The 18,645-nt window shown below is 40.8% G+C and overlaps 1 protein-coding gene across 1 annotated transcript in view; it reads left to right on the top strand.

Moving 5' to 3' along the window:
• Positions 1-577: 577 nt before the first annotated feature.
• The window catches only part of LURAP1L (leucine rich adaptor protein 1-like), a 45,320-nt gene continuing 27,252 nt past the window's right edge, over positions 578-18,645 (top strand). The window contains exon 1 of the mRNA XM_006752614.2: positions 578-1,687. Within this exon, the coding sequence (XP_006752677.1) occupies positions 1,382-1,687 (306 nt within the window). The 5' untranslated portion in view covers positions 578-1,381. The remainder of the gene's footprint in view (positions 1,688-18,645) is intronic.

Here is an 18,645-nt window from a genome sequence, read left to right as displayed (position 1 = left end):
TGTTGAAAATGGTATCCTCCACTTGAAGATGTTAGCATAAATTCCATGTTGAATCAAACCTATAATCCATAATAACTTCCTTGGTAGAAGTAACTCAGATCAACAGACTGGCATGCTCTTAACTAGTTGAAAATACAAATGATCAAAGACACCTTTTTGACTAGTTATGCTCAATATTTTCCCTCCATAATTAAAGTTAAAAGCATCTCAGCAACTTCCCCCTTTTAAAATCCATAGCTGTCTTCAATAATCACATGCATTATTCTGGCTTTTTACTTCTTCACTTCTGCTTGTAGTGACATACTGTTGCATTAGGTAAGACCATTAATTTTGGTTGTACAGTCTCACTTGGTTACTTTTTATTCGTATAAAATTATCAGGAAAGGCTTTTAAAGTTATATTTTTGCCTGGGGAAGGTGGGGTGGGGTAGGACACCACCTTTAAAGTCATTATTCTGCCTCTCATATTCGCTAACTGTTGTAAAGGTTGTAGGTGCCAGGCAATTCCTCCGGGAAAACTGAAATCTAATACTCCTATTAGGAACTCCCAACTAAAACTGGGCGCTGAAACTGCTGCTGGCAGCAGGGGTGCGGAAACGCGCTGCTCTTCCTGCCTAGGATATACGGTACAGGGGTACAGGGGTTGGCCCTGGCTCGGTCCACCTGCCAGCGCCGTTTAAAGTTTCTGAGGCTCGCAAGAACACAATGACTTGGATCAAACGGCCTAAATGGCAAGAAGGGTGTTTCTACTGCATCCAGGAAGCCCTTAAACTCCTGCGGACCACCTCCTTGCAGGCGTCCACGCGCTCGCCCGCCCTCCTCTGTCACTGACCAGAGACGATTTCTGAGGATCCCTTGAAAGCCTGGCGCTTTATGGCTGGAAAATGAAAGGACGCCGGAGTGTGGCCACATCATTATTTTGTGTCGCGCGGGACCAGATGGGCAGCCAGTGAATGGCGCAGGGATGTGATGGACAGTTTTATAATGTGATTTCCCCTCAGAAAGCTAAAGCCGGCTTCCTTTCCCTCTATTTCCTCTCGGTCTGTAGTACTTGCGTTCTCCCCCGCTCTGCAATATCAATTAACTCAACTTCGCCGTGGAGTGGCCAAGAGGGAAGAGGGTGAATTGGTCTCTCTCATCTCGGTCAGAGCCGGAGGAGTGACGGCGACCAGGGGACTGCGGCGGGACCCGGAGCGGAGCGCCCCGTGCAGATCGCAGGGTGGGTACGCGCAGGCGGTTATGGAGCGGACGGTGCTCTGGACCCACCGCGGATAGACACCCCGGCGGCCGGAGGGGCCCTCTGACCTCGGGGCTGACTTAGCAGCCGCTGCCACCTCGCAGCCGCAGCGTTTTCCTGCCATTATCACCGCTCTTGAGAAGTCATGGAAGACGCGACAGTGCCAGACCTCAGAGACATCGAGCTGAAGCTGGGGCGCAAAGTGCCGGAGAGCCTAGTGCGCTCGCTGCGCGGGGAGGAGCCGGCTCCCCTGGAAAGGATCAGGGACCCCTGTGGGGGGAGCGGCGGCGGTGGTGGCGGCTGTAGTAGCAGCAGCAGCTGCTGCAGCCTCCCTCCCTCCTGGTCGTCCTCCTCTTCGTCCTCCCCAGCCTCGGGCTCCCCAGGAAGACGGAGCCACTCCAGCACCCTGGAAAGGCTGGAAACCAAGCTGCACCTCCTCAGGCAAGAGATGGTGAGTGCGGTGCGCCCGCGGGGGGCACGGGCGCCTCCCTGGCAAAATGCAGAGATCGGAGATGGGAAGGTAGGGCCTGGGGGAGAGGGTGGCCAGGGCTGCAGGGGTGGGTTCCGGTGCGTGGGAAAAGAGGGGGAGAGGAGCGCACAGGGGGTGCAGGTCTGGAGGCAGCCGCTGCAAGGCTTGTTTACCCCGGACTTTGCTCGGTTCACGGTTCGCCAAGAGAGCAGAGCCTGCTCTGTTCTGTGCACTTTGATTGCGAGGACTTGGTGCTCCCTGGCTGCGTCCATTTAGCGGCCAGAGCGCAGTCCTCCCGGGCACCAATCCCCCGGGTTTGCGGTTACTACCGAAGCATCGGGGGCCTGCTGCGAGCCATTCACACTTGAGGTTCCAAAAGGTGGCTCAGGCCATTGCGCTGATTACGGAAACACTTCCGGGTTTGCGGAGAGGTGGCGCCGCGGGGTGCCTGCAGCCTGGCTGCCTGACTTGCTCGCTCGCTCCTCTCCCACCTCCATGGCCCCCGCCCCTTGGTGCAGCTGCTGTTCCGAGGCCACTGTTGAGCCGATTCTCCACAGCTGGTTCGGAAAACAATGGCCCACTCGTCCTGTCCTTGATGTTCTCATGAATAGCTTGCTACACTGTTTTGATCCAAGAGAGCAGGTGATCTCCAGGCCCAGGGATTTGCTAATAACCACTTCCTACCCTTCCCCCTCAGTCCTCAATCTGCAATTGTTTTCTGTGCTCTTTGCAAATGTTAGCCCAAGAAAGGGAGGGTGGGAGGAGGACAGGGACAGGGAACACTCCTTATTCCGGATGGATTTAGATAAAGGCACTTGCCATAAGCTCTTGTGCAAGTCACTTCGCTGTGGCCTGGGTGTATTTGTACAACGAAGTGGTTGGAGGAAATGATTCCTTCCCAAATATTTTGAGGAAAATGACAACAAATCGACAGTATTATCTACCAGGTTGGGGAGAAGGACAGTTGCAACAGGGGCCTAATCGAAGGATGGTTGGAAGGATTTTCTACATTAAAAAGAAGTAACCGGAGGTGTTTCCCTCCTCTCTTTCTGCAGTTGGAACACTCTGGAGGGAATGGATTCCACAGCCTAAAGTAATCTTGGCAATCATATGAGCACAAAAAGCCAGTCTTCAAGATCTGTCCCATGTTCAGAATTTTCAACACATGAAGGCTCTAGGAAACACTAAAAACCTCTCTCAAGTTCTTTAAAGCCATTTTATATTTTGTATGTCTCAAGTATTCATTTTCTCCCTACATGGAATGCCCAGATGTTTAAAAAAATATATAGTTATAGCCCTAGCCCCATGCCTCAGTTGGTTGGAGCATCCTCCCGTACACCAAGAGGTTGTGGATTCAATCTCCTGTCAGGGCACATACCTAGGTTGCTTCAGGTTTCATCCCCAGTGGGGGCCCATTTGGGAGGCAACTGATCCATGTTTCTCTCATATCCAGGTTCCCCTCTCTCTTTCTCTGTCCTTCCCTCTTTAAAAATGGCGAGTTATGGGGGGAAAAAAGAGGAACAAATGTAATAATCTGAACAATAAAGATTTAAATAAAATATATATTTAAAAATAAATAAAATAAAAATAAATAAAAATATATCCTCAGGTGAGAAGTATATATATACACATGTGTTTGTGTGTGCATGCACGCACATGAATGGGTAGTTGTATGTGTATATATTCATACATCATGTGTAATGCAAATGATTTTATACTATATTTATGTTTCACTGTCCAGATACACAGGTTATACAAATTAGTTATTCAACAAGTATTTATTAAGCATTTATTATACCTGTTAAGTAACTGGCTGCTGAAAGTACAAAATGAAAAAGTCAAGGAGCCTCTCTATTAAGGCTCTACAATTTCTTGTACTCATTTGCCATTTATTATTTTTAGTATATCAAGCCAAATGTGTTCGTAACTCCATAGGTTTAAAAAAAAGCATCTGGTTATTAACAACTAAAGACACTACTAAGGAGGAAAATTTCCTCCTATTCTTCTAGGTTCTTTGGCTGGTCTAACAAGTAAATTGACATAAGACAGATTAACAGGGGAAAAACAAATTTGATTTCTTATGTAAGGTAACTCCAATAAAATGTGAGACACAAGGTCAAGTTAGGCAGTTGAGGCTTATTTGCATCTCTGAGAAAAGTAATGGAATAGGGCCCTAGGGCTTCAAAGGGGAGAAAGGTAATTCTCAGGCCAAGAAGAAGAGCAGATGTTTGGAAATTAGATGTTTGCCTGGCTCACAGACGGGTTGTTCAGATAAAAGTTATCTCTGGTAATAGCTCTCTTTCTGAACCAGGCCCCTATCTACATTCTTTTAGGTAGTTAAGGGAGAAGTAAAAATTTTTCTCCAGCCTGCTGGGTCTTGATTGTCTTCAGCCCAGAATAATCCAAATTCCAAAGTGGTATATATAGAGGTCATGTATTCTGTTCCTCTTCAACACTTTCCAGATATATCTGTTTTTCTTAATGAAAATGTTATAGAGTTAACCCCTTCCCCGGCAGAAACGTGTATACACGTTTTCACAAAATGTTCTTTTTTCAGTCGTCGACGAGTATACTCGTCTAAAACTTTACCTTCAAAAACCAGCTACATACGTACCATTCTAAATAATTTCATCTAGAAACTTTCTGAGGAAATACTATTCTTAACCACAAAAATGGGAAGAAAAAATAATTACAAACTGTTTTCATAACCAGCATCAAAAATACTATATAGAACCAAAATAAAAAAAATTAGTCTGAAAAAGAAACGTTTTTAACAAAAAAATTGTTGGGGAAGGGGTTAATAAAAATCTACTTCCCCAAACCAGATCTTGCTATGTGCAATGATTATGGTATCTTAATATATAAACTTTAAAAAGCAAATAGAAATAGTAACAGCAGAGGCACATTGCTAAATTGACTATTCATTATATTTTCTATGTGAAGCATCTATGCACTTAGGAGAATTCATGCCAGAACAGATGTCTTGTGTTCCATTTTGTACTCTAATAAAGGTCTCCATTGAGCACATGATAACACTGGCGATGAGACGTGAGAGAGAAGGGACTGAAAACAAGTATATTCCCTGGCCAATGAGAGAGTTTCCCCCCATTTTGCATAACTCTCTGGGTGCCCAGCTTTAGCATAGTTGCAAAGCAACAGATTTGTTTTCATGTAGACTTGGCAGTTTTCTCATAAACACCGAACAGATGTAGTTCTTCCTATCTTCCCCTAGTGTCTCCACATAGAGAGGCTGAGCATGATCTCTTAATCATGATTTTTATGTCCTTGTCTATCCTCTACCATGAGCATTGAGTTAACCTTCTTGGTATTATGCATGACCCCATATTTCATGCTCATTATTTTGAGTTGTTCATAGATTTTTCTTCTGGATAGTGTAGAATTATCAGGCTTTGATCTTGCCTTCATAACTCCTTCCTAAGATATACCTTAGCCATGCACACACCTTTCTAGAGACTTCTAGGAAATAGCCTCCTTTTCCTATTAGAATGGATGTGTGTACCATGGACACAATACAGCATAGCCTTGCAGGGAAGTAGTCTTAAATTCTTTACATACACATGACTTTATCATTGTCTCTCTCTCATCTCCTTTTATGCTTTTATGAATAATTTCCTTAACTCTTATTAGTTAATGTTATAATCCATGCTCATAGAGGCCTGTGAAATGCATTGTAATGGAAGAAAGTTGAAAAAGATTGAACAGGGGGGAGAATCTGTTTCTGTGATCAAATTTCTTAATGTCGAAACTCTTATTAACAACATAAATAGCACCATACATAATAGAGGTGTAGGAAGGAAAATATTGCAAAAGACATTTTTCAGGAATATATTTGATATGACAGGCCAATTCAAGGTAACCATCAGGATGTCTGGGGGAGGGAGAAAATTTTTCCAATGTGTAAAGTATTTTGATTTTTAATTTAAAGATGAGGAAATTTGACAATACAATAAAAAATGAAGAGATACACATAGGAAATATATGATAAAATTGGAAATAGATTTCAGACCTCTTGTGCAAATTATGCCCAATAATATTTGTTCACTACTTTTCAGTTCACAGAGTGTTTTAATATCTGTCATATCATTTGCGTAAGACCATACTGGGAAAGGAATTCTTTTCTTTCATATTTTACAAATGTGATCATTGTGGCTTAGAGAAGGTTGAGAAAGCAGGCCAAGGTCACAGAGCTAATTAGTGGACAGAATCACAACTTAACTCATATCATCTGAATCCATGTACTGTGTTTTTATGACCATTCTGGTCTGTATCCCAATAATTTCCCTTCAAAATATAGTTTTTATACATCTGTAATATGTTACCACCCCCTAAAATACTAAGAGACCAATCAAAAGAATTCCTCAGGATGCATGCCAGGGGTTGTTTCAGACAGGAGTTCATTCAATAATCAACAAATATTTATTGAGTGCCTACTATGTACCAGGTCTGCCTCAAGACCTTGGGAATATGGAACAAAATGCCTACTTTAAAAAAAGCCGGCCATCCAAGGTCTGTTATATTTGAAATTTTCTTCCTACTCTCTATGCAAAGACTCCTTTTGTTGGAGGGGGGTGGCACCAATACATTGTTATGAGTATTATACTTCTTTCAGCGCGTAAAGATTCCTTTTGAAACATTTTCTCAAAAGTGGGTCTTTAAACATTACTTATCAAATAGTATTACTCCAAGTTCTAGACTATCTCAGAATATCCAAATATTTTCCAATAATTATAAACAATCTTGGTCAGAACCTGCATTTGATTTCTTAGTGATTAATTTTATATTGCACTTTTACAATATGTGTAAAGAGTTTTAGTGCTACTTCAATGCGTCCATTTCATACATCTAGCTTGAGCGTGTAAATTATCTACATCAATTTACTCTGGAAGAAATTTGAAATGCAGGAGATTATAAAAGCAATTACTAAAGAACAAGAACCTGGACTCAGAAGGAGTCTAATACACCTTCCCACATTTGCCTTCCTGCATAATTACTGTTTACAGAGTCAAAGTAGAGTTTGTAAAGAAGTACTTTTACTTGTAGATGCCATATTCTGGATTTTAGTCAACTCTTTATTATGTTGGGATGGTTATTGCAGCGCCATTATAAAAACTAATTTGAAAATATTGTGTCCTGATTTCCATATTTTTGCCAATTATTTGCATACCGGCTATGTAGTAGTGAAGTAAAAACAACCTCAAGTTAGTTATTTTTTCCTACTATTAACGCATTTAAACACCTCACCCAATTCATCAACTCTTGCTTTAATAAAGTTTTCTAGGCAAATACAGTAGACACAAATGCAGACACATCAAGTGATACTGGGTGAAGACCGGAGAAAGTTGGGGGGCAGGAGGGAGGGGTATAAGAGGTCAACAGAAGGACTTGTATGTATGCATATATGCATAACCAATGGACATGGGACGCTGCGGGGTGGGGGAGGCCAGGGGATAGTCAAGGGCGGGAAAAACAAAACAAAACAAAGACACATATGTAATACCCTTTGTAATACTTTAAGATACCCTTTGTAATACGTTACTTTAAGCAATAAAAAAATAAAAATAAAAACATAAATGTGAAAAAAAATGTTACCTTTCAGAGGGAAGGTGGGGTGTGAGGGTGGGGAGTGATTAGCAGGAAGCTCATATGCATATATGCATAGCCCTTGGACAGACAATCCTGTGGTGAAGGCCTGGGAAGGACAGGTGTGGAGGGGGTCAATGGGAAAAAAAAACAAAAAAACAAAGGGGATATCTGTAATACTTTCAACTATAAATTTAAAATAATAATAATAACAATAATAGTAAAAAAAATGTTACTGATACTTTTTCTCACTGATCTTTTTCATGTGTGTACCCTGTGTTAAATGGCTTACTTATTTTGTTGTAAAAAGAAAAATTATTGCCCCAACTAGTTTGGCTCAGTGGACAGAGCCTCGGCCTGCAGACTGAAGGGTCCCAGGTTCAATTCTGGTCAAGGGCATGTACCTTGGTTGCAGGCACATCCACAGTAGGAGGCGTGCAGGAGGCAGCTGATCTATGTTTCTAACTCTCTCTCTCTCCCTTCCTCTCTGTAAAATCAATAAAACTTATTTTTATTGAAAAAAAGAAAAATTATCTTAAATGTCCTCAAAAAGAATTTTACTACACAAACTTCACACTTGCATCAGCAATACTTCAACTTAAGTAGGCAACAAGATTTATATCATGGGTTCTAAAATTTAGTTATTTTTTTAAGTTGGACAAAAACTTAAGAAAAACCCTTTGATATATAATTGAGAAGCTTAAAGTAGAAGGCAACTTCCTTATGAGTTCACAAGAGAGCTGATAAGATATAAGATAAAATGGGAATATAGTTTGGCCAGAGAAAGATTACAAACAAATACATCAGCAGGTGTGTGAGGCGATGGTGGAGATTAGACATAAATGTTGAGACTAACAGATAAAGCTGAGGAGATTTCTCACAGCAAATGTGCCTTGTCCAAGGAATTAAAAGTGCTAATAACTATGTAAATTATAGGCTTAATTAGTATTAGGGATAAAGACATGAAGGAGATCAGGAAATCTGATTCCTAACAGTAGTTTCTTCTGCATGTTGTGCATGGAGTATTATTAAACTTCCTTACTCTAGTAAACAAATCTTGTTGAAACATGTTTCCTTACACAGTGGCTCAAAATTAATGGCAGTGCAGGCAAAGATAGTAATGTTACAAAGACAGAATGACGAGGATTTATACGTAACTTGAAAACAGTGACATTTCCAAAAAATGGGTGAGCCCGAGGGATGTATGTTGAATGATTGGTACACTCATGAGGAACATATTCTGACAAAAAAAGAATTACCTTCCATTTTTATTCAAGTTACACAACCATACAGCCCTGACCTTGAGAGACCACATTTTACGCCAATTTTAACACTAGTTGTGTTCACTTGGGTGATTGCGTGCATATAAACACCTTTTACCTTCCACTGTGTAGTGGTGAGTCACAATGAAAAGGCTTTTTCACACACTAAGGCTTTAGCTTTTAAGATACTACTTCTGAAACTGGGATTTATGTCTGGAGTTCTCTGGGGTCCCTGAGAATGTGTTCCTATTGCTTTGAAGGACATTTTTTTGTTGTTCCTCTTTAAAGGTTAATATTCACTACCCATGTGGTGGACCTCTGGTTGGCTGGAACCTTCACCGGCTTTGGAATCAGACAAGCTAGGATTCCAGTCACGTCTAGAACAAGACAGGATATAAACCAACAGAGCCCAGCAGGCTGTCTCGGCCCAACACTCTATCCCTGCAGAGACTTTAGCTCATCTTCCATGGTCCCTCATTCTAGCTTTGGCTCTTTCACTCACTGGTACATGGCACTGTGCAAGTTATAATACCATTTCTGAGCAAGTTATGATACAATTTCTTTTTCACATAGGGATAAAGGCATCTCTACCAAGGCGCCTTATGAACTCAATGAAATAAGAAAATCAGTTACTACATAGGCATTCAAAACAAGTGAGAATGATGACAGTTAACAGCTACTGTATTATGTCAATTACATGGCTGTTCTGTTGACTTTAGACAAGTAGCCCTAGATGGGCAATGCGGCTTTGCGACACATGAAAGCTTAGGCACCGCTTCTCCCAAACTGACTATCATAGCTTCAACCATGGCACTAGATCTTCCATAGGGACTGCATTTCTATACAAAAGCAAAAAAGAAATGTGGGTGGCCTTTCCCCAGTTCCAGTGCAAGCGGAGTATAGTACAGTGATGGCGAACCTTCTGAGCTCGGCGTGTCAGCATTTTGAAAACCCCTAACTTAACTCTGGTGCCGTGTCACATATAGAAATTTTTTGATATTTGCAACCATAGTAAAACAAAGATTTATATTTTTGATATTTATTTTATATATTGGAATGCCATTTAACAAAGAAAAATCAACCAAAAAAATGAGTTCGTGTCACCTCTGACACGCGTGTCATAGGTTCGCCATCACTGGTATAGTAGCCTAGGTTAATGAACCTAATTTCCAGTATCCTAGGTGGTCTGCGGAACTGGAGACTACTTAGAATGAGACCTTTCATTCATTCATTCATTCATTCATTCATTGTGAATTTATTTGGGTGGCATAGGTTAATAAAATTGTATAGGTTCCAGGTGTGCAATTATAATACATCATCTATATATTGTATTGTGTTCACCACCCCAGGTCAGGTCTTCCATCACCATATAATGAGATCTTTCTATGTGCCAGCTACTCTGTTAAACATGTTATATGTATCATCTCATTGAAACCTTATAGTTATTGTAACTAAACATAATTTTCACAGTTATCTTATAAAGTACTGAGGCTTATTGTTGGTGCTTAAGATTACCAAGATAGTAAGGAGATGAGCGAGGTTGTAATCAGTATCTGAGCTTTTTTTTTTTTTCAATTTACCTTTATTGTGGAAAGTAATATTGATGTATCCTTTCTTTCCCCATTGACCCCTCCTGGCCTCCCTCCCCCCCACAGGATCTGAGCTTTTAACCATGACTGTGGTATTACATTTCATGCGTGAGAGTACCTCTATGCTTTGGTTGACACCCAGAATTAAATGTATATATCTGCTTTTCTTTCAGAATTTCAAAATATTAAATAGTTTAAACTGTATGCTTATTTACCATAAGCTCTCGCAGGAGGAATAACTAAAGACATGGATGTTTATATGTAGCTATTTTTTATTATTATGTCTATTTAGTATCCAATTTCTATGTATGTTAAAATGGTTATACCAACATGTAGTTTTGTTTTGTTTTGTTTTTTTACCAAAGTTAGACATACTTTATCTGTCATAGAAAAAAATTGGTGCTACCAGCCCAACCACTCTTTTAAAAAAATTTATCTTTATTGTTAAAAGTATTAGAGATGTCCTCCTTTCCCCCCCCATTGACTCCCTCCACCCCAGTGCCGCCCTCCACTACAGGCCTTTACTGCACTAGTCTGTGTCCATGGGTTATACATATATGCATATGTTCATTTTATAGATAAGGAAACTGGCTTACAGTGGTTAAGTAACTTGACTAAGTCACTAGAATTGGTTTCTCAGCCATTTATTCAGACAAGGGCCACTGTGAGCCTGGCTACATGGTGGATCCAAATTACTCACAAATCATACTATATGTGAGTACCATGAAGTGCGCTCATTTGCTGTGAATGCAGGTTTTTACAATAATTTCATCACACATCTATCAATGGATCCATTGGTATTTCTTCAAAAACATTATTGTTTCCTTTTTATAAATTAAAGAGATGTTTTTTCATTATAAAACTTCCAGAAATATGGACATATTGAAAAAGGAAAACAAGCCCTAACCAGTTTGGCTCAGCAGATAGCGCGTCGGCCTGCGGACTCAAGGGTCCCAGGTTCGATTCCGGTCAAGGGCATGTACCTTGGTTGCGGGCACATCCCCAGTGGGGAGTGTGCAGGAGGCAGCTGACGGATGTTTCTCTCTCATCGATATTTCTAACTCTCTATCCCTCTCCCTTTCTCTCTGTAAAAAATCAATAAAATATATAGTAAAAAAGAGAAAAGAAAAGGAAAACAAAAGTCTCCCTTCACTTATTCTCAATACTTTAGCTCCCCCATATTACTCTATACCCCAAAGGAAACTGCTTTTGAAGTTTGGTATGAATCCTCTCAGGCCTTTTTCAATCTCTTGAAAAGAGATACACACATACATACACACACTCATATACATTCACATAATTTTGGTGTTTTAGATTTCATTTTCCTTCATCTGACATGCATTGGATGATTAAATTATGCCAGTTAGTACTGTAAACAGTTTTCATGTATATGTTGTTCTGTTCTCACCCCTCACCCACTTTTGAGGTAGGCACTGTGGGTGTTAGGTAATACAGATTCCTGATAGAACTTAAGAAATGTTTATCTAGTTAATTTTTATCCTATTTTATCACTTCTCATATAAACCTCAACCAGTTACTAATTAAAAAACTGCCTTGGTTGGGTCAGGCAGAATGTCCATTGCAGTTAAGCCTATATTCTAACTGACACATCTTAGTCTTCAAAATGTTAATCCCAACAGTCAGGAGTCGGGCACACTGGACTGTCTTTAGGGGTGAAGGTTCAATCCTGACCTCTGATGTCTTATGATTAATTTCAGATTTTCAAGGGATAATTTCCCTCATTTCTAAGTTCTAGGGGGCACATCACATTCACATGCATGTCCTCCACTACTATTAGCGTCAGCTTTTCTTGAATAATTTTTAAGGTTTAAAAAAGATTTGATGGATACCATGGATTCTTTTAATGCAAACTAAAAATGGTCAGAATTACCTGTTTGTAATTAAAATTATGAAATTTTCTCTGTATGTTAACTTAGGACTTAAGTCTCCAACTTTCCATATATTGAGAAGAAATTGAGAAGAAAAGTCCCTCCTCACAAGTCACTTTATCACAAGTTGGTGATAAAGTCCAACTTGTAAGGCTGCTCAATTCAGATACCAGTAGTTCCTTTGCTGACAATTTAATGATAAATAGCTCCGATTGGCTTTTCATTGGTGTGGTTAACTTTGTTTCCAAATTTTCTCTTAATTTCATAAAATCTTAAATTATGATGATTAAATTCTTACATGCAGTCACTGAAACATGCAAACAGTATAAAATGATCTAAAGTGGAAAATAATAGAAAAAGTTCCCCACATCCCTTTACCCAATTTCCCCTCCTTAGAGACAACTACTAGGAATAATAATATTTTATGTATCCTCCTAGAAATTTTCTGAACACATGAAAGCATACCTCTGGTTTCTTACATACTTTAGCTATAATTATACATATATTTTTGTGACTATACGCGCATGCATACTTTTCAAACTGAAACTCTTAGGAGCTCATGTTGCGGCTAATTTTCTAGAGTCAGCAAACACTCTGGTATTGATTATAGGTATATATTGCTTCAAAGCATAATTTACAGTGCTGCCACTTCGGATAGATGACTGACAAAGTACAGCAGTCAGAGAGGATCACTCTATTTGTATAAAAATATTGCAGTTGATGAGGCAAAAATACAGAGTCAATAATCTCTAGAAATAGAAAAGAGCATCATAGGGTGCTCTCTCTCCAGGGGTCACTCCCACACCATTCCCTCCCCCTCTCCTTCCCATGTAATGACGTATCTCCTAAACTCCAAGGGTCCCCTTGAGACTCGCAACCAGGGGAGAATGGGCAGGGACAGCTAGATCCCAGGGTGCTCTCCCTCCAGGGAGCACACCCAGCCATTCCCTTCCCCTTCTCCTTTCCCCACAGGTGTGCATTTCCTAAACTCCAAGGTACTGCACGAGACTTGCAACCAGGGGAGCAATGGGCAGAGGCAGCTCATCCCAGGCTAACCCCCGAACCTGACTCCAAGGTCCCTTTTTCTCTGACTTCCTGGTGAGCCAAGGCAGCCCAGCCCAGGCTCTCCTGTCACTTCTTCTATGCCCTTCCTTGTTTCACTGTCCTACGTATATTCTCTTCAGTCATCAATAAATTCTTGCTTGCTTCTCTACTACTACTACTACCACTACTACTAATAATACTAACAACAACAAAGAAAAGAGCAACAAAGACCTTAAGGTAGAAAGAAACTATAGAGGTCATTTAAACCAATTCCCTACTGGCATGCTAGTCAGCTGATTATTTATTTTTTTTCAACTTCTTCAGTGATGGGTACTTCCCTGGCTCACAAGACAGAACATTCCATGTTCAGACACTTCTATTCATTTTAATTGTTGATTGGCAATTCCAATTATTCATCAAAAAACAAACTCTACAATCATTCACTATGAGAAAAAATGCTCTAGCATGTGTGTCTACAAGCCATGGATTTATAACCTCAGATGAAAGCTGTTCAGTGTAAAACACAATAAAAGCTCAATGAGTTCCTCCTGGGTTTCTTGGTATATGTGTAAAACAAAGGATTTTCTTGCCTTTCTTGCAAAATGAGAAAAGAATGGCAAGGCCATGTCTTGGCAAGAGTGGAGAGAAACAGGCAGTCTTCTCACGGGCCAGAAGTGTGTATGTTCAAGGTGCCTTTATAGGTAAACTTGACACTGTATTTAAAAAAGGAAAAAAATATTCTTTGACATAGCAATTCTGGTGCCAGGAATATTTAGGATAAATATAGAAATTTACTTACCCTAAGGAAATAATGAATATGCACACAAAAATATAGTCTCTAATTTTGTTATTATTCATGATTAAAAAATAAAAGTAATCTAAATGACCAGTAATGGTAGGTAGGTTATTTATGTGCATATGATAGAAATTTGTTTAGCTATTTAAATTATATTTTAAAATTACTAGAGGCCTGGTGCACAAATTTGTGCATGGGTGGGGTCCCCAGGCCTGGCTGGTGATCAGGGTCATCAGGGCTGTCTCACCCAGTCCCAACTGGGGTTGGGCAAATTGGGTTCTGCCAGCCGGGGGTGAAGGACAGGGGGAGGGACTGCAGGAGGTTGGCCAACCAGCCTGGGGTAGGGACGGCGGGAGGTTGGCTGGCCTGCCGGAGTAGGGGGCAAATGGGAAGAGGGACCATGGGAGGTTGTCTGGCTGGCCCCAAACAAGGAAGGTCAGGGCCAGCTGGCCTGGGGGAGGGGCCACGGGAGGTTGGCTGGCCACAGGCAGGAATGAGGGAGGTTGGTTGGCTGTGAAAGGTTGGCTGTGGGAGCGCATCACCAGGGGGAAGCTCCTGCATTGAGTGTCTGTCCCCTGGTGGTCAATATGCGTCATAACGACTGGCCGACTGGTCATTCCAGTCATAAGGGTCGCTTAGACTTTTATATATATAGATTTATGAACAGCGAAAACAGTTTTGGATATAATATGCTTAGGAAAAAAGGTTGGCGATAAAAATACCTATAATATTCAGAGTGGTATCATTGGGTGGTGGAGTTATAGGTGATATATGTTTTTGTTTTTCTGTTTAGCTCTTGTTTCATCCAATTCCTCTACACCAAGTATGTCAAATTTGCGGCCCACAGTCCGCATGCAGCCACAACGAATACTCATGATCGAGTACTCATTTATGTCAGCCCTTTGTATTCAGCATATCTCTATCGAAATAAACCTACGTTTCTATGAAAATTAAAGCTTTTTTTTTTTTGCAGCCTACATAAACTTAAACCTTATTTATTTGGCCCATGTTAGCTGTTGAGTTTGAAATGCTTGCTCTACACTGAGTATATTTTGTATTTTGTTAAGAAAAAAAATGATAGAATTAAAAAAATAAAAATAATTAAAGAATGTGTGCTTCAGAATAAGGTAGAGTTGAAGTCAAGGAATTATAGCTCTGCCTTTTATCAGCTAAATGCCTTTAAGAGTTTAATATATATAAAATAGCTGGCATTCAGCCTGCTAAACAGAAAGAGCTCATTAAGCATTAGTTTTTCTGTCCCTCCCATCTGATTAATAGCTTAACTCTTTGGTGCTTATAAGAAAATATGAGATTAGAATTGTTTCTACTACTCATTTTTCTCTTTCTTCCCTTTATTCCATTTCAAAGAAAAAGGGAGTATGACTACATGTAAAATAGCTTCTTGTCCTACACATTCTAAGTCTGAGTTGCTAAGATTGGCACTGAGCCCCTTTGCATAGAAGTAATACCTGGAATGCTTAGTGCCTAAGTAAGAATTGGCCACTTCAACTTAGGAACGTCCTCTCTGTAGAATAAGGTGCATTAAAAACCAACGGACCCTCATGATTTTAGTCACAGTAGCTGATGCTAAACATGGACAAGTTCACCAAAGGAAGGTAATGAACTTGTCTGCTACTCCCAGAAATATTTACATGCATTCTACAGTCTCTTCACATGAGTGGAGAATATTAGGACTCGGATAGATGTTTATATACATTTTTAGACAGAAAATTAGTTACTGTTTAAAGTGCAGAAAAGGGTAAGAAATAATCAACAAGAATCTCAAACCACTTTCTAGTCTTCTATCATTTTAAAAGGTGATAATAAAATTGTATTGCAAAGAAATAATACATAAGGAACTAACAAGTATAATTTAATGACTGAGTTCAGTGATTTTAGTCACATTATAAAACTTAATGATTTAATGATAGACTAGGTATTATTCACCAAAAAAAAATCTTTCTGCAGCAAAAGCACATTATTATTTAAAATACATTTATTTAACTCTAGGGCTAAATATTTCAACGGGGTGAAAGTCTGACAAAATTCTATGAACATAATTTCATTTGTCACTTTCCTATTGTGCAAATTTTAGGCTATATATTTCAACTTGGTGAATAATATTACTATCTTTTTCTCACTCACTATTATCACCTCGAAGGCAGAGGCTATGACTAATCAATGCTTATCTATACAATAAAAGCCTAAGCGACCTTTATGGCAGAATGACCAGAACGACCGGTCACTATGATGCGCACTGACCACCAGGGGGCAGACGCTCAATGCAGGAGCTTTCCCTGGTGGTCAGTGCGCTCCCACAGGGGAAACTCTGCTCAGCTAAGGAGCAGTGAGCCGGGTGGTAAAGAGCAGCGAGCAGGCAGGCGGTAAGGAGCAAGGGGTCCCAGACTATGAGAGGATGCAAGCCAGGCTGAGGGACTCCACTCCCCCAGTGCACGAATTTCGTGCACCGGGCCTCTAGTATTTCCATAATGCCCAGCCATCATTTAGGGATGGAGCAGTGAACATCTAAATTAAAGTACACTTTAGTCCTGCTTCTAAGTGTTCTGTTTGGAATGCGTTAGCAACATTTCCTTTTTGATTGGAACATAGAACCCCAGTCACTCCCCTGCCTCCTACCAGCCAAACCCAGTCACCTGGAACTTAGGTTGTTGGTTAAAGAAATATTAAAACATCTTTTGAGTGTTTGTTATTGTTCCACTTTACTGAAAGGGGCTGTTAGGGATAACATAGACAGGTTTAGGAAGTTTTAGGAATAAGGGGGTCTATGGGCGAGAACCACAGGGCTGCAAAGCTGGGAGCTGCAGGAGGCATACATTCACAGAATAAGGGAGCACCAGAACGTATACATTTCCATAGAATAAGGGAGCTGGGAGCTGCAGAAGGTATTCATTTACAAAATAATGGGAAGGAAGCCACTCATTCAGGGAGGGAAGAGGAAGGCCAAAGGGAATAGAAAAACAATAAGGGAGAAGAAGAGGGGAACCTCACATGAGGTTTGAGCTCTGGAGCCGCTATCGTTACCAACCAGAGGGGAAAGCAAGACACAAACAACTGCAGCCTTTATAACCCTTAGCAAAAAGGGACTTAGTGGGACTCTCTCCCCCTCCCCACATGGGAGTCTGTGCTTGTTTCTCAATAAATGTCCACCTTTTCCTATTCCACCTTTTGTCCGTGGTTTCATTCTTTGAACCCACCTGGACAAGGACCCAGGAATCATCCTGCCCAAAGGAACACCACATGTTCCAGTTCACTGTTCGCATTTCATTATTACTTTTAAAAAAGAAAGAAAAATAACTTTTCTGCCTTTTTTTTGAAGCAATACAGCAGAATTTCTTCCTGGCTGCACGACCTACTCTATCCCCAGATACCGTCAGTCTCAAGAATCACTGCTCTCAGGGGCACTGCCATCCCATAGAAATGGAGTTCTTTTTCTTCTCTGATCAGTGCACCAATACATGATCATTTATTTGGGAAGCCTACTTTAGTACCTGGGTAGCATCAGCCATCGGGGCATTAATTATCTGACTTCTTGGCACAAGCCTCAGTAGGCTTGGGGGACGTAGGAGGACAATGTGACCTGGGCACACTGTATCTTATATGTTGGAGGCAGTTAAGCAAACTTCAGTGGAGCGTCACATTATCAACGTCCAGATGGGTAAGCTGGATGGACAGAATGAAAAAAGCTCTGTTTCCTGAGTGTTCACTGTAAGATTCAAAATGGAAAGGAGTTCCAAGGAATCAACCCATTTTTCTGTTTTTAATTTGGAACTAGTCTCAAAAGATGGGGAAAAGCTACCAAATACTCCAGTATTGCTACTAAACCAGCATCAGTACCGGCTTCCTTCTGGACTGGTTTGTCCCTATGTGAGCTTTTTAAACACTCGTTTTCCCAGCGGCATTATTTTACCACCTTCCTAAAGCTACACTAATGGGCTTTTGCTGCTTTTAATCTTCTTCTTTCTTATGTATGTTATCCACATCCACAGGAGGAGTTCCAAATATGTGGCAGGCATTTTTAAAAACCTTTTATTTTAACATAATGCTAGATTGTACATAAAAGCTACAAAAATAGTACCCAAAATCACTATATACCCCTCATCCAGATTCTCCCACCTGTTAACAATTTACATTGACCTCATTCTCTCTCCTCCCTCCTCTCTCTCTCTCTCTCTCTCTCTCTCTCTCTCTCTCTCTCTCTCACACACACACACACACACACACACACACACTTCCTTAATTTTTTTCAACTTAAAAAGGGGCAGAGAGGCCGCCATCCCTGAAGCACGCCCACACCTTTCTTCCCTAGCAGTCCTGCATCTTGACTTTTCTCTCCTAAACTCTTAAGGGTCCCCAGGAGACTTGCAACCAGGGGGGGCAATGGCAGCAGCAGCTCCTCCCAGGCTTAACCCATGAACCTGGTCCCAAGGCCCCTTTTCTCTGACTTTTCAGTGAGCTGACAGCAGCCCTGCCACAGCTCACTGCTTTCCTATAATGTTTCTAGGGAGCCACTGCCCAGACTCCCTCCTGCTGCTTCTACCTAAGCCCTTCCTTGTTTCGCTGTCCCCAGCTTTCATAAACACACTCTCCAAATTAAAGAAAAACGTGGCAGACATGCTATTACTTTACTTCTAAATACCTCAGTGAGTATTTCTCCAACGAGAACAGTTTTGAAGCAAAATGTCCTTCCTCCCTCTTGGAGAATCGCAGTCATAATTAATGACCTCCATCTTTCCTGCTG

This window comes from Myotis davidii, unplaced genomic scaffold (assembly GCF_000327345.1).
Source record: "Myotis davidii unplaced genomic scaffold, ASM32734v1 scaffold2330, whole genome shotgun sequence".
In the NCBI taxonomy this organism is placed as follows: Eukaryota; Metazoa; Chordata; class Mammalia; order Chiroptera; family Vespertilionidae; genus Myotis; species Myotis davidii.
Note: the sequence above shows the minus strand (reverse complement) of the source record. Positions and strands in the feature narration are given on the sequence as shown.